This window comes from Colletotrichum orchidophilum (genome assembly GCF_001831195.1).
Source record: "Colletotrichum orchidophilum strain IMI 309357 chromosome Unknown Scaffold_4.1, whole genome shotgun sequence".
Lineage (NCBI taxonomy): Eukaryota > Fungi > Ascomycota > Sordariomycetes > Glomerellales > Glomerellaceae > Colletotrichum > Colletotrichum orchidophilum.
The window spans coordinates 205,361-219,338 of record NW_019172960.1 but is presented as its reverse complement, the minus strand read 5'-3'; the positions used below and the strand labels follow the sequence as shown (position 1 = coordinate 219,338).

The 13,978-nt window shown below is 22.0% G+C and overlaps 1 protein-coding gene across 1 annotated transcript; it reads right to left on the bottom strand.

The window, feature by feature from the left end:
• Nucleotides 1-79: 79 nt before the first annotated feature.
• Nucleotides 80-557, bottom strand: CORC01_00720 (uncharacterized protein; the record flags this gene model as incomplete). Its single annotated transcript, XM_022612377.1, has 2 exons — nt 80-336; nt 398-557. The coding sequence occupies 2 exons, from the start codon at nt 555-557 to the stop codon at nt 80-82; spliced, it is 417 nt and encodes a 138-aa protein (XP_022480994.1).
• Between the last annotated feature and the right edge of the window lie 13,421 nt (nt 558-13,978).

The window sequence follows — 13,978 nt, the reverse complement described above, 5'->3', positions numbered from 1 at the left end:
CGGCGGCGTGCTGAAGCCAGTGTGCGTCCTGGGGATCTTGCGACACGCGTTCGGCAAGACGGGCATACCAGGAGCTCCTTTATGAGAGGATGAGGTCAAGCCCCAGCTCCTCGGCGGAAAACAGGCTCCCGGTCTCGGACAGAGGTAGGAGAGGCATGGCAAAGACTTCGATTCTTTCCGGCAGTCCGTCAGAGCTGCGGTTGTTTTTGGTGCCGTCGAAGATAGAGCGGGCCAGGTCCTCGGCACGTCCTGGGTTAAGAGCCCCCGGGGTAGTGTCGTAGAAGACGTAGGCCCATGCCGGGCGCATGGGAGTCAGGTCGGCATTGTCTGGGGTGTCTGCGGGGACCGAGTATGCCATGAAGGCCGGGATGCCGTCATGGCTAGGCGCCGAGTGAACGATGGATGGTCTTGGGCTTCGGTTGGAGCTTCTTTCGAGCCGCCGGCCTGTCAAAGTGTTGTGGCTGCGGCTGCGGCTGCTCCTCGTCCACCCGGTTGTCTTCTGGGTCTGGCAGTGGCGAGGGTTCCGCGAAGCCGAGTCTGCGGCAGCCAGAACACATTATTGCGAGTTCTTGGGCTATAATTAATAAGGGAATAGGTTAGAAAAGATATGTTAAGTAAAATTAGTTTGAATTCGTATTTTTTTTAGAATAATAATTAATAAAGAAATAAATACCTTCGAGAAGCGGCAGTATAGCTAGTGTCACAGGGTCAGTGTAGCGTAAAACGCTATAGACTATTCAGGCCCCGTTTCAGCCAGAGGGGGCTCCTTTTAACTAACTTCTCGCTACCTAATAGCAAAAGGCTAAAATTTAACTTCTATTTAATATTAAACCTATTTTTTAAAAATATTATTCTTATATTTAATTAACTTACTTATTATAATTCTAAATTTTTTATTTATAATTATTTATAAAAATAGTATTTTATATAAATAATAAAACGATAAAAAAAGGCGGTTCTTTTAATAATGTTATTATTAAGCCGGGCGGAATATTCATAAAAAACCCGGTAAAAGCGGGGTTAAATATTTAATATAACGATATTAAATCCGTATTTAAAAAACGTATTATTTAATTTAAAAAAGCTTTATAATAATTTCGTTCGGCTTTTTTATAATTAAACGCTTTAATAAAAAGAATTATTAAAGCTTTAGATTAATAAAATCGTTTTAATAATAATTCTCCCTTTAACTATAAAGAAATTAAAATTAAAAATATTAAAAAGCTTATAAAAAAAGCTATTTTTTATTATTAAAACGATTAGGTTTTAGATATTAATCGAGCTTTTTTAAGTACGTTTTATAAATTTTACTCCGATATTACGAAAATCGTTTTTATTTTTAATTATATAAACGTTAATTATTAAGCGAGATAGTTTTAATATATTAAAAAATTATTAAATAATCGAGCCGATAAAGTTTTAAATTTTAATTATTTTTTAAAATAAATTCGATTTTTATTGTAAGATATTATATACCGTAAGTTTAAAATTATATAAAATGTTATTTAGGTTTATTAAAAGGAATTTTAAAATCTTATTAATTTTAATATTTATTTTTATTTTTTTAAAAAGGAGTTTATTTATTTTTTTAAAAAAGAACGTACGTTTTCTTTTTATGTTAAGTTATTAGATAAATTTTAATAAAATATTTATAAATTTAATTTTATTTTTTTTGAAATTAAAACCGAAATAATAGTTATAATTAATTGAATATAATAAATTATAAATTAAAAGAGAAAAAAAAAGTTAAATAAAAACGACGATAATTAAAAACTAAATAAAAAATATTAAAACCGTAATAAAAATAAACTTAATTTTAATTTTATAATATAAGCCTTAACTTTTATTAATAATGCTTTTAAACTTTAAATAAAAAGAAATAAAAAACCGTTACGATATTATATTTATAATAATACTAAATATTTAATTAATTTTTATTTAAATAAAGGGAAAAATAGATAAAGAAAAGATAAGGGTTCTTCCGTTACTTAAGGGGTTAATATAAAAGATTATTCTTTAAAAAAAGCTTTAAAAAGAAAGTAAATCTTTATACTCCCTCGTTTTTTTTATTAAAGACTTATATTCGTTTCTATATTTTTATATAAATTAAAGGCTTTAAGAGTATTTTATAAACGTTTTATAATTTAAATACCGATGCCGAGTATAATTTAGTTTTATACTTTTTTATAAAAAAATTCGGATTTAATTAAGCTAAATTAACCTTCTTTTTATTAAAAATTATTAAATAGTTTTATATTTTTATATATAAAATATATATTATCCTTTTAATTATTATAAATTTAAAAGGGATTATTAAGTCTTTTACTTAGGCTTACGTTATTATAAATCGGAACTTTTATTTAAATAAAAGTTTTATTTTTTTTTATAACTATTATTATAAATTAAAATATTTATTTTAATAAGGCTAAGCGATAATAATAATTTAAAATAAATTAAAAGTATTAAAAGTCTTTTAAATCCTTCCATTTTATTAAAAAGGCTTAATAAGCTATTTATATTTACGTTATTATTACGTTATCGGAATTATTTTTATTACCGAACGAAAAAGAGGTAAAAAGCTTAGACCCTCCGCTTTTATTTTTAAAATTATTTTTTATTTTTAATATTTTTAATATAACTAAGGCTATTATATTTACTTTATTAAAATTTATTAATTATTATATTAAGATTATAAAAAAAAAAGAACCCTTTTAAAAAAATTTCTTTTTTTTTCGTAAATTTTAAATATTTCAAAAATATATTAACGCTAAGTTTAAAAAAAGAAAAATTTAATTTTTTAAAAGTCTTACCGGTATTTTAATTATTTTTATTTTTTAAAAAAATAAAAGTTTTTATTTATATATAAATTATTAAAAATTAAATAAAGTTATAATAAAAAACCGCTATTTTTTATATTTTATTATAGAGATTTTAAATTAAATTATTAAATTATAATACTTTTTTAAATTAAATTTAAAGGAAGCTTATTATCGAATTTATATTTATAAAAAAATAAATAAAAAAATAGCTTTCCGTACTCGTTATAAGTTATATAAATATTTAGTTATACTTTTTAGTTTAATAAATACGCTAGCTATATTTTAAAATTATATTAATATAGCTTTAAAAAGGCTTATTAATATATTTTATATTATATATTTAAATAATATTTTTATCTTTTTAGAAAATAAGGATATTTATATAAATTATTTATTTTAAATTATAAATAGGTTATAGAAAGCTTAGCTTTATATTAATTTATTAAAATATATTTTTATTAAAAAGAGGTAGAGTTTTTAGGATTTATTTTATTAACTAAGGGCGTTTTTATAACTTTTGATTAAATAAAAGCGATCTCGTTATAACTTATATTTTAAACTTTTTAAAAAATATAAATATTTTTTAAATTTTATAAATTTTATTAAACATTTATTTATAAATATTTATAAATAGTTAAGTTTTTTATAAATTTTTTAAAAAAGAGTAAAAATAATAAAAAAGCTAAGAATATTTAATTAAATAAGAGAGCGGTATTCGCTTTTAAAATTTTTTAATAAGTTTTTTAATTAACGCTTTTATTAAAATATTTCGTTAATAAATTATTAATAAAAATAAAAATAAACGTTTTAAATTATATAGCTTTTAAGATCTTTTTTTAAAAATAATTTAATAAGGGATAGTATTTTATTATAGGAATTAATATACCGGCGTCGTAAATTAATATACCGGCGTCGCTTTTATACCGGCGTCGCTATTCGACTTTTTAATTAGCTTAAAAAAAGAATACTTTTTTATAAAGGCGGTGAGGGTAACTGTATTAATATAGCTATTCCTACCTTTTTTTTTAACCTAAGCTCTTATTTAAGATTTTTAAAAGTACGTATTATAGCTTATTTTTATTATAGTTTTATAAATTTTAAATAGGGACTATATAATTTTTAGAAAGGCTTATTATTTAATTACTTTTTACGACGTATTTATAAAGACTTATTGTTATTATAGATTATTTCCTATTAATTTCGTTTCTTTTGAATATTAGGTTATATTAGCCGTTTATTTATATAATTCTTTATTATTTTCCTTTTATTAAGAACGTTAGACTGGCTTTTTATTTATCGTTGGGATAAGCTTAATATTTAGCTTTAATTTAGTTAATTTATTTTTTATATAAGCTTAATTAACGTCGATTTATTTTTATTTTTAGGTAGGCGACTTTGTTATTTATTATTTACGTTTTAGCTATTATAGGTAGTGCGGGCTTGATTGGTTAATTAGCTTTTTTTAAGTAAGGCTAGTTATGATGGGATAGGCTGCGCTGTGTTTTTTAGCCTATTACGGAGGGATATAATAATTTTAAAGTTAAGGATCCGTCGGTATGGATTTAAGGAAGACGTTTTTTAAAAACGCTACTAAGGGTATATTTCCTATTTGTTAAAAATAGTTGAATTTATTATTTTAAAATAGATCTTATAGTAGTATAGGATACCTAGTTTAATTAAGATAGTATAATTTAGATTATAGTTTTTAAAAGGGGCTAGGAATGGCCTTTTACTAAACGGTATTACTTTTTTTATTAACCGGTATTACTTTTTAATTAATATAAAATATTTTAAGGAAAGTATCGTTAGAAATTCGTTTAAGTATTTAAAGCGAGTACTTATATATTCCCGGCCTATAAGTATTTTATCTTTAGTATAAGCTTGTTTGAAGCGTATCTCTTAGTTACTAATTATGTTTTATATAATATTGATAAGTCGATATAAGTGATTAAGACCGTTTAAAAAATAATTTTTAATATTATTATTATTTAATTTAGTATTAAAAGTAACGCGAATATTAAAATTTTAGTATTTTCGGATAGAGTAGCGGGCCTATTGTGCTTTTAAAGGTAGGTATATTGTGTAGAGGTATTAGAGGATTAGGCGTTAGTTATTAAACTTTTTATAGAGCTTAGTCTAGGCTTTTTTAAAAGCGTGCTTAGTTTTAATAAAAATAATAAGCTTTTATATTATAAGGACCTTACGATACGTATAAGGGGGGGGCTTATTAATAAATATATTAATATAAGCTTTATTTTTATTACTTAGCGTAGCTATTGTTTGTATTAGTAGCTAATATCCTTTATTATTAAACTTACTACTGTTATTACTATAGTTACGTTCTTTAATTTACTTTTATTTAGCCTTAAATATAACGTTAGAATTAATATAGTAGATATAAAGTTGTTGCTGAACGTTTGGGAACTGTTTATTTAATGTAGCTTTTATTTACTTATTATAATTTATAATAATAATAATAGGGTAACGGACTAAGTATTGGTTTATAAGTTAGCGGATATTTATTAAGAGAAATTAGAAATTTTTTAATTTTTTATTATTAATAAAGTTAAACATAGCGTTATAAATAGATTTAAGGTAGGTTTATTTAATAGTTTAGAAGAGAGGGAGTTTAAAGCGATTAGTATTGTAAGTATTATTAAAGCTAATTATTTTAAGGAATCGCTTTTATATTTAGAGATAGTAGGGAAAAGTCTAGATAAGGTTAATAAAGCGGTTTGGCTCGTCGTCTGTTTATTTTATTACGTATAGGATATTTTGCTTATTAAATAGTTTAATTAATATTATAATTAGCGAATATTTAGTTAGTTTTTTTCGGTTTATATAAGCCTTAGTGTTATAGATATCTCGCTAAGTGAATAAGGACTTTAAGAACTGTTTTTAAATAATAATACGTATATCGCGAGCCCGAATCTTAACTTATCGGCTTATAGTTTTAATAGTATCTTAAATTGCTTAGGTAAGTTTACGATATGAAGGGTATATAGAGGTTTTAAGGCTAGGGCCATAATTATGCTAACTGTACTAGGGGTTTAAATAATAATATAAGAGTTATTTATTTTCTTTTTAAGCCTCGGTAATAATTTACTATTTATAACCGTATTTACGAGACTTACGTTGTCGAATGCTAGTATTTTGTGTAGGCCTAGGCTTACTAAACCGATTATATTAGAAGGTATATCGAATGATTTGGCCTTAAGCTTTATACTTATTCCGCTTTATAATATTAAATTTATTAGTTTTTATAAAAATATTAACTTGGTCGAAGAGGGTATTATAGGTTTATTTTAGATTATTAAGAATCGGTAGGTTTAAGATTTCGGTTATAAAAAGAAAAAAAAATCGGTTATTTAAAATATAATAGGAGGCTATAATTCGGAAAAACGCTTCGCTTTGAGGGGAGGATTAGCATAGGGGTAAATAGGGTAATAAGTTAACTTAAGGACTTTATATTTTTTACTATTAACGGATATATTCTTATTATCGAAGGAGTACCGTTATTAGCTATTAATTAGTTTTAATAATTTATAAAATAAGTTGAAGAGTATTATTAAATTATTTTATTATAAAATAGGAAGGTTATTAAGACTATTTATTAAGGGGAGAAAGGCTATATTCTAAAGAAAGTCATAGGAGAATAGTCTATTAAGTTTTCGTTATTTTTTTTAAGAAATAGTGGGTAAGGTATAATATAGGTTTTATATTAAAATAATCGTTTATAAAAAGTCGCGTGTTTTGTAATATACTAATTAGGAGCTTAATAATAAAGTTATATTATTTTTAAAGATTATTAACTTTATAAAATTAGCTAACGTTTAGGCGATTATTTTTTAAAGAGGGAGATAATAGCGGTTAGCTAGATAATAATAGGAGGCCGTAATTAATTAATAATTACTCTCGTAAAAGGGGTCGCTCTTATAAAAGGGGAGGTTTATTAATATAAGTATTACTTTAAAATTAGCCTTATAAAATATTTTTAATTTTAGTTAGAGAAGCTATTATAAGTAAATAGTATAAGTTAAATTTAAAAGCTTAATAATATAACTTTAAAATAAAGGGATTAATAAAATAAAAGGGTTAAGATATTTTGTAAATATATAATAGAATTTGATTGTATTAATAATATTTTTTTAAGCTAATTAAAAGGTCGAATAGCGACGCCGGTATAAGAGCGACGCTAGTATATTAATTTGCGACGCCGGTATATTAATTCCTTTTATTATTTTTTAATTTAAGAAGTTTAAGGGTACTAAACTAAACTAAAGGACTTTAAATTAAAAAATATACGCTATTATAAAGTTTTTTAAAACTTAGCGATATTATATAAAAAGTTTTATTATTCTTATAAAGGTTTTAATTAATTATTAAAACCTAAGCTCGTTTATAAATTAAACTTATTATTAGACGGACTAGAGGGGATATATACACAGATCCCAATAATAAGTTAATAATTAAAGAAGTAATTTTATTTTATAATAATCTTCCTAAGTTCGTATAATAAGGAAAGCGTTTCGGAATATGTCTATATACATAACTAGAACTGGTTACGTGTCGGAATATCTACGTAACTGAATAAAGGTTTAGTCACTTTTAATATATTATACGTTTAGTCCTAGTTATTATTATTCTAATATTAAAAACTTTTTCTTTTTATTAGTAAACGTACGCCATTCCCTAAATTAATAACTAAGTTAAATTAATTATCGTCTTATTGAGTTAGTTGATAATTGAATAAGTAAGTTATCATACGACGATAGTTACTTATTCTCCAAAATAATAAATAAAACTCTTACGCTTTTAACCTAAATAAATATAATAACAATCCGTTATACAATTAAATAAAAATAAAATAGTTATTTATTAATTAACGGATAAGTTAATATTAAAATTAAACTTATTAATAAATTATATATACGATCATCGTACTAATTCATTTAATCCGAAATAGCTATAATAAATCACCCGTACGGACCTTCTATACTAATTCACTACCTCTATAAATACTTACTTAAGTATTTATATAAAAGGGTATATAAAAATAGCCTCTACCCCCCTTTTAACCCTCTATTTTTTTATTTTTATATCAATTCTATAAATAACCTAAATAACAAGGCTTTTTTTATTATATATTAATAATAACTTTCTATATTAACTTCGTATAAATTAATATATCTCTTATTTTTACTAACTAACTCGTTTTTAATAACTAAAATACTCGGTTTATTACCTTAATAAAAACTATTAAAATTTATACGGATCCTTAAAATATTCGTTACGTTACTTTACTTATTAAATTTAATCCGAATCGTAACTTTATAATTTCTTTTTATATTAATATTTATACGATTTTTTTTTTATTATTTTTTAACTTATATTAATATCTTTTTAAAATTAAAAACGTTAGGTTATTTAAATACCTTTATACGATATTTAAATACGTTTCCTTATTAATAAAGATCTTTATTTCTTATTTATTTATATTATTTATCGTAAGGGTTATTTCCGAACTATTTTAATTTAATCCCGTAGTTTTATTATATAAAATTACATTTAAAAATATTAATAATTTAATACTTAATTCCGTAAATACGTACGAATTTATAACTATTAAAACAAAGCTTATACTAAATACGTTTAATAATCTTATAATATTCGTTATAAATATATTAATCATAGTTCGTACGAAAATAATAATAATAATAAAAGTAACGGTCTTAATAAAGGTCGTTCTAATAGAGGTCGGTCTAATAAAAATCGGTTTAATAAAAGTCGGTCTAATAGCAATCGTCCTCGTAATATAATTAAAAGTCGTCTTACGATTAAGGGTATTAAAATTACTAAAAAGCATCCTATTATACTAAAATAAAAAATCTAAGGTTTTTAATTTAGTTCGTACGATAAAGAAATAATAAAAAAGGATCGATAAAATAAATATATACTTAGGCGTACAATATAAATAACAAAACAATTTTTAATTAAAACAAAAACAATCTCTATATATATTAGTTATATTATATGATTAATAATATATTCTTCCTCTCCTTTTAACCTATCCACATATACCTCAATTCTAATCTTTAAATAGTTAATTAAAATAAATCGTTTAAATACTATATTTAAAAACTTTTTTATAAAAGCGTTTAACGGATTATTTTTCCTATTAATCTATCTTACCTTTAAGATTTCTTTCTTTTCGTATAATTCTTTTAATAATATTATATTAATTATAAGTTTTTTCTCGTTTATAATACTTAGTTTAATTAAACATTTATATAACGACCGAGAGTTAGAATAGATAATAAAAAGAATCCTAAGATACATAAAAGTATCTAAAATATTATTTAATATTATACGAATAGCAATAACACTATCGAACCTAACTACTATTTTATAAAGCTTATTTATTAAAACGCTTTATATAATACGTTTACACTTTATAAAGCTCTAATAAATAATATTCTTTTTAATTTTAAACTTTATCGTCGTACGAGAAGTTTCCTTACTAAAGATAATTAAAAATCTAAATTAAAAAAAAAAGTTAAAATTATTAATAAATAATCTATCGATAAAAATATAAATACTCATATAAAATATATCTAATAATATATATTTCAACCCTTGGTCTAAATTATTAATTTATTATTATAATCGTACGTTCAAATCGTTTATATTTTCCGACATTAGTTTTTTAAACTAGGCCGCTATTAAAAAGTCGTATATAACTTCGGGCTAGTATATAAAGGATATATATACCCCTTTTACTCGCTATATAATATATTATTAAGAAGCATCGGGTATTGTTTTATCGATCGTATAAAGCTATTTAATTTATTCCTTTTAACTAAATAAAATATCCTTATTTAAAATTAAAATACGGCCTTTATTAAATTCGATTAGTTAATCCTAAGTTAGAATTATCTTAAGCTTTATACAAAAGTTATAAAGTTTAAACTATTCCTCCTCTTTTTTTAAAAATCGTACAGTAATAAAGCCAAAAGTATTATCAATTTATATTATTATAAGCCTAAAATCCTTTAAGTTTTTTATTATATAAAATAAATATAAGTCGTATAATAATTATATTATATCGAGATTATTAATATAATAAGCGTAATAAGTCTTATATTAATATAGCCTTAACTTTACTAATCTATATAAAAGTTTAAAAATATATAACAACGTTCCCTTAAAATATTTATCCTAAAGTTTTTTAAAAAGTTAAATAACGATAGTTTTATTAAGCTTATCGTACGATTATATATAAACTTAAGTAATATCTCGCAATTCACTTTACGTTTTAAAGTCTTATACAAAAGTAGGATTAAAAGCTAAAATTAATCTTTAATTTATTTTTTAAACAATAAGTATTTATATAAAAATACTTTCCTTCTCCTCGTCCCTATACCTTTAAATAACTAGTCTCGATTTTTTAATCAATTTTATAAATTTATTTTTAATCTTTTATATTATTTTAGTTTTATAAATACGGAGAGATTTATATTATTTTTAATCGTATTATATAAAAATAAAAACTTTTTAAATAATAAAAGCGTCGATCTTAATAATATTAAATTCTTTATATAGTCTTTTAAAAATTATAATAATATTATTTTATTATAATTTAATAATTAAATTATAATTATCTTTTTTTTTTTAAATTAAATAAAGTCGTACCGATTATCGTACGGGGCCTTATTATATTATTTTCTTTTTCGGCCTCCTTTTTAACTTTAATTAAATTAATAGCTATAATAATTAAACTTCTTTTTAGTCTAGGTCCTAATCTTTATATATAGCCTCTTTTTAATAATATAACTTAATATATATTACACGAAACTAAGTAAGGCTATTAACCATATCTATTATAATTATCGTACGGTCAATACTTATAACCTTATAAAGTCCTATCTACCCTTAGTTTTCCCTCTAAATAAAAACGTCGTTTTAAAAAAATAACGAAAGGATTTTTTAAATATTAAATCTATTTTAAGTATTAATCGCACAATTAATCTTAATATTTATTTTAATTACTCTAAGTATCTTTATAACCTTTTAAATTACTTCTACCCGTTATACGATATTTAATAAAAGTAATAAATTGAAATTAATCCTTAAGTATATTCTAAAGATTAATAAGGTTAATATAATTCCATTAAGTCCAGTAATATCGTTTAAAACCTTAATTACTATTTAAAAAATCGTTTCCTTATCCGTATTATAATTAAGTTCCTTAAACAAAATTTCGTACGCTCGTCGTAAAAGTATATATACCCTCTCTATTTTTCTTACTACTTAATATACTTCGATTAACATCTCTTCGCATAATATACTTATAATTTTTACCTATACCTTAAACTCTATTAATATAAAATTTATCCTAAGGTCGTACGAAATATAATTTAATAATCTTATATATATATAGATCTAGTACTTATATAATATATTCCAAATATTTTATACGAAAAGTAATTTTAAAAATATTACTTTTTAAAAGCTAATTCTAATATCGATAATATATAGGATATTTTTATCCTTTAATCATATAATATCTATAACAATTTCGTAATTAAAATAACAATTATCTTTCAAAAAAAACTTAAATCTTTTTAATACTAAGTCGTATAATTAACAATAATAACAAAAGGTTTAAATCTTTTAAAAAATTAATTCGTCTATATTATTATACCTAATATCCTTTAAGAATCGGTATAATCGATCCGTATAAAAGTATTTAAAATATTAATATAATCTTCGGAGCTAACCCTTTATAAAAAATACTCCTATTTCCGTACGACTAAAATTAAAAAATAGATATCCTTATTTCCTTAGGATTAGGATTATCGTACCGTTTCGTCGTATAATAATATTATCTATATTATTAAAATACGCTTTTAAACGGTCTATATTTTATAATAAAAATAGGAAGGGCGTTAAAATGTCTAAGATATAATAAATAACTCATTCGATAAGGTTTTTAATCTTAATCGACTTTATAAATAATATACTTTTAATTATACCGAATTATACGTTTATAAATCCTAAATTTTAATTAACTTTCGTACGGGGGTACTCTCTTAAGTATATTTAAAACTAAGGTTTCCTTATTATTAAAAACTTAACTATTCCTATATCCTATAATTCCTTTTAATACGTTATAAAATACGTATTATATAATAAAAAGAATTAAATATCGATAGTTTTAAAAATAGTAAATATATCTTATCTTATCGTATAATATAAAAATATTAATATCGTAAAATATATTAAAATAGATTCGTTACTACTTTCTTTTTCCTTATTATATAAAGCGTTTTTTAATTAACTTTTATATTTTAATAAATATACTTTAAACTCGTCGTACGAATTTTATTATATTCGTAAATAGTTTTAAAAGAATTATTTTCTAATTTAGTTACGTTCTTTTATAAAATAGTTCCGAGATTAATACCCTACTTTTTTATATACAAAACACTTCTTATTTAAAAACCCTTAGTATTAAAGCGTTAAGCCAAATAATCGTATAAAAAGTTTTATATTATTCTTTAATTTTTAAAATAGCTTTTTTAAAAAAAATAGTTTCAAATAATTATATAATAATTTCTAAAAATAACAAAAATTTAAAATATAACGGCGGTCGATATAATTAATATCGTATAATATAAAGGTCTTATTTATAACTATTTAAATAAATACCTATAAATTCAAAAAAACGCTTTATATATTAATTTTTAAAAAATTATTATTAATTCTAATTTTAAAACACCGCGATATATTTTAATTATTATTATATAAAATATAACTTTTTTTTAATATTCTTTTCTTAAGGTACGTTATATAATTTAAAATTTATTTAAAAGCATTTTTAAGACCTTTATAAATATCTTATTTAGGTTTTCTTTTTTCACTTATACGAATATAAATATTATCTAATCGGTTTAATAGAGATTATAATTAATATTAATATTAAAATAGCTATTTAGTATATTATAAATCTAATCCTATCTCTTATCTAGTCTAATATAATATAAATAAAACTCTTCCGCACGATCGGCAAATATATCTAAAAAAACTATATAATATTAATCCTTTATAATTCCAAAGCGACGGCAAAAATTAATAAATACTTAAACCTTATTATAAAAGATATCGTACGGTTTCCTAATATAATTCCTCTCTTTTTTCTATCCCTTTTAAAATAAAATAATCGTAATAAAATCATATAGGCTATTTTAAATCGGTCGTCTTAATAAAAAATCGTATATAAATATAAGTTCTTTTTAATTTAAAGTTATATAATAAAGTATTTATAAAAAAGTTTCGATTTCTTAAAAAAACCTTATTTTTAATAAGGTTTATTATACGACTTGTTCGAAAAACTCGCTCGGGGTTAATTAATTAATCGTATTTAACTTAATAGGTTTTAATTCGTATATCTATTTAATTCCTTTTTAAACTATAATTTATAATAATAAAAAAATAAATATAAGGATTATCGATATATAAAAGATTAATCTTTATATATTTTATTATCGTAAAGCCTTTTTTAACTCTTTCTTAAAAATACTCATAAATTATATAAATCGATCAATATAATTCTTATTTATTAATATAAAAAGATCACTATCTTTAAAAATTCGTATAAATTCTTTTAAAAAAATACGGTTTATTTAAAAAAAAATAATCCCTTATTTATCCTTTAAAATCTTTAAAAAGCGAAGTTCGTAATAATCTTTTTATTAAATTAAATTAAATAATATTTATTAAAGCTCATACGAAATAAGTAATTATCCGTAAGTTTAATAGGTTTATACGGAGGTCGACGGGGTTATCCTAAAATATTAAATTAATAGTATTAATCTAATTCTTTAAAAGGATTACACTCTTATTATTAACGTCTTTATACGTTTATATCGTTTATAATTTAGAATCTAATTTAATTAAAAATTCGTCTATTAAAGTATTAACTTTAATTTTTAATTAGGCTAGTTCTATTTCTTTCCTTTTTAATAATTAAGGGTCTAAAAATAATATCAATATAGTTTTAATAAGTAGTAATCGTATTAAATTGTATAATATCTTATTAAATTTATTATATAATAGCGTATACTATTAATTTTATTAATTATATAAAAATAATTCTT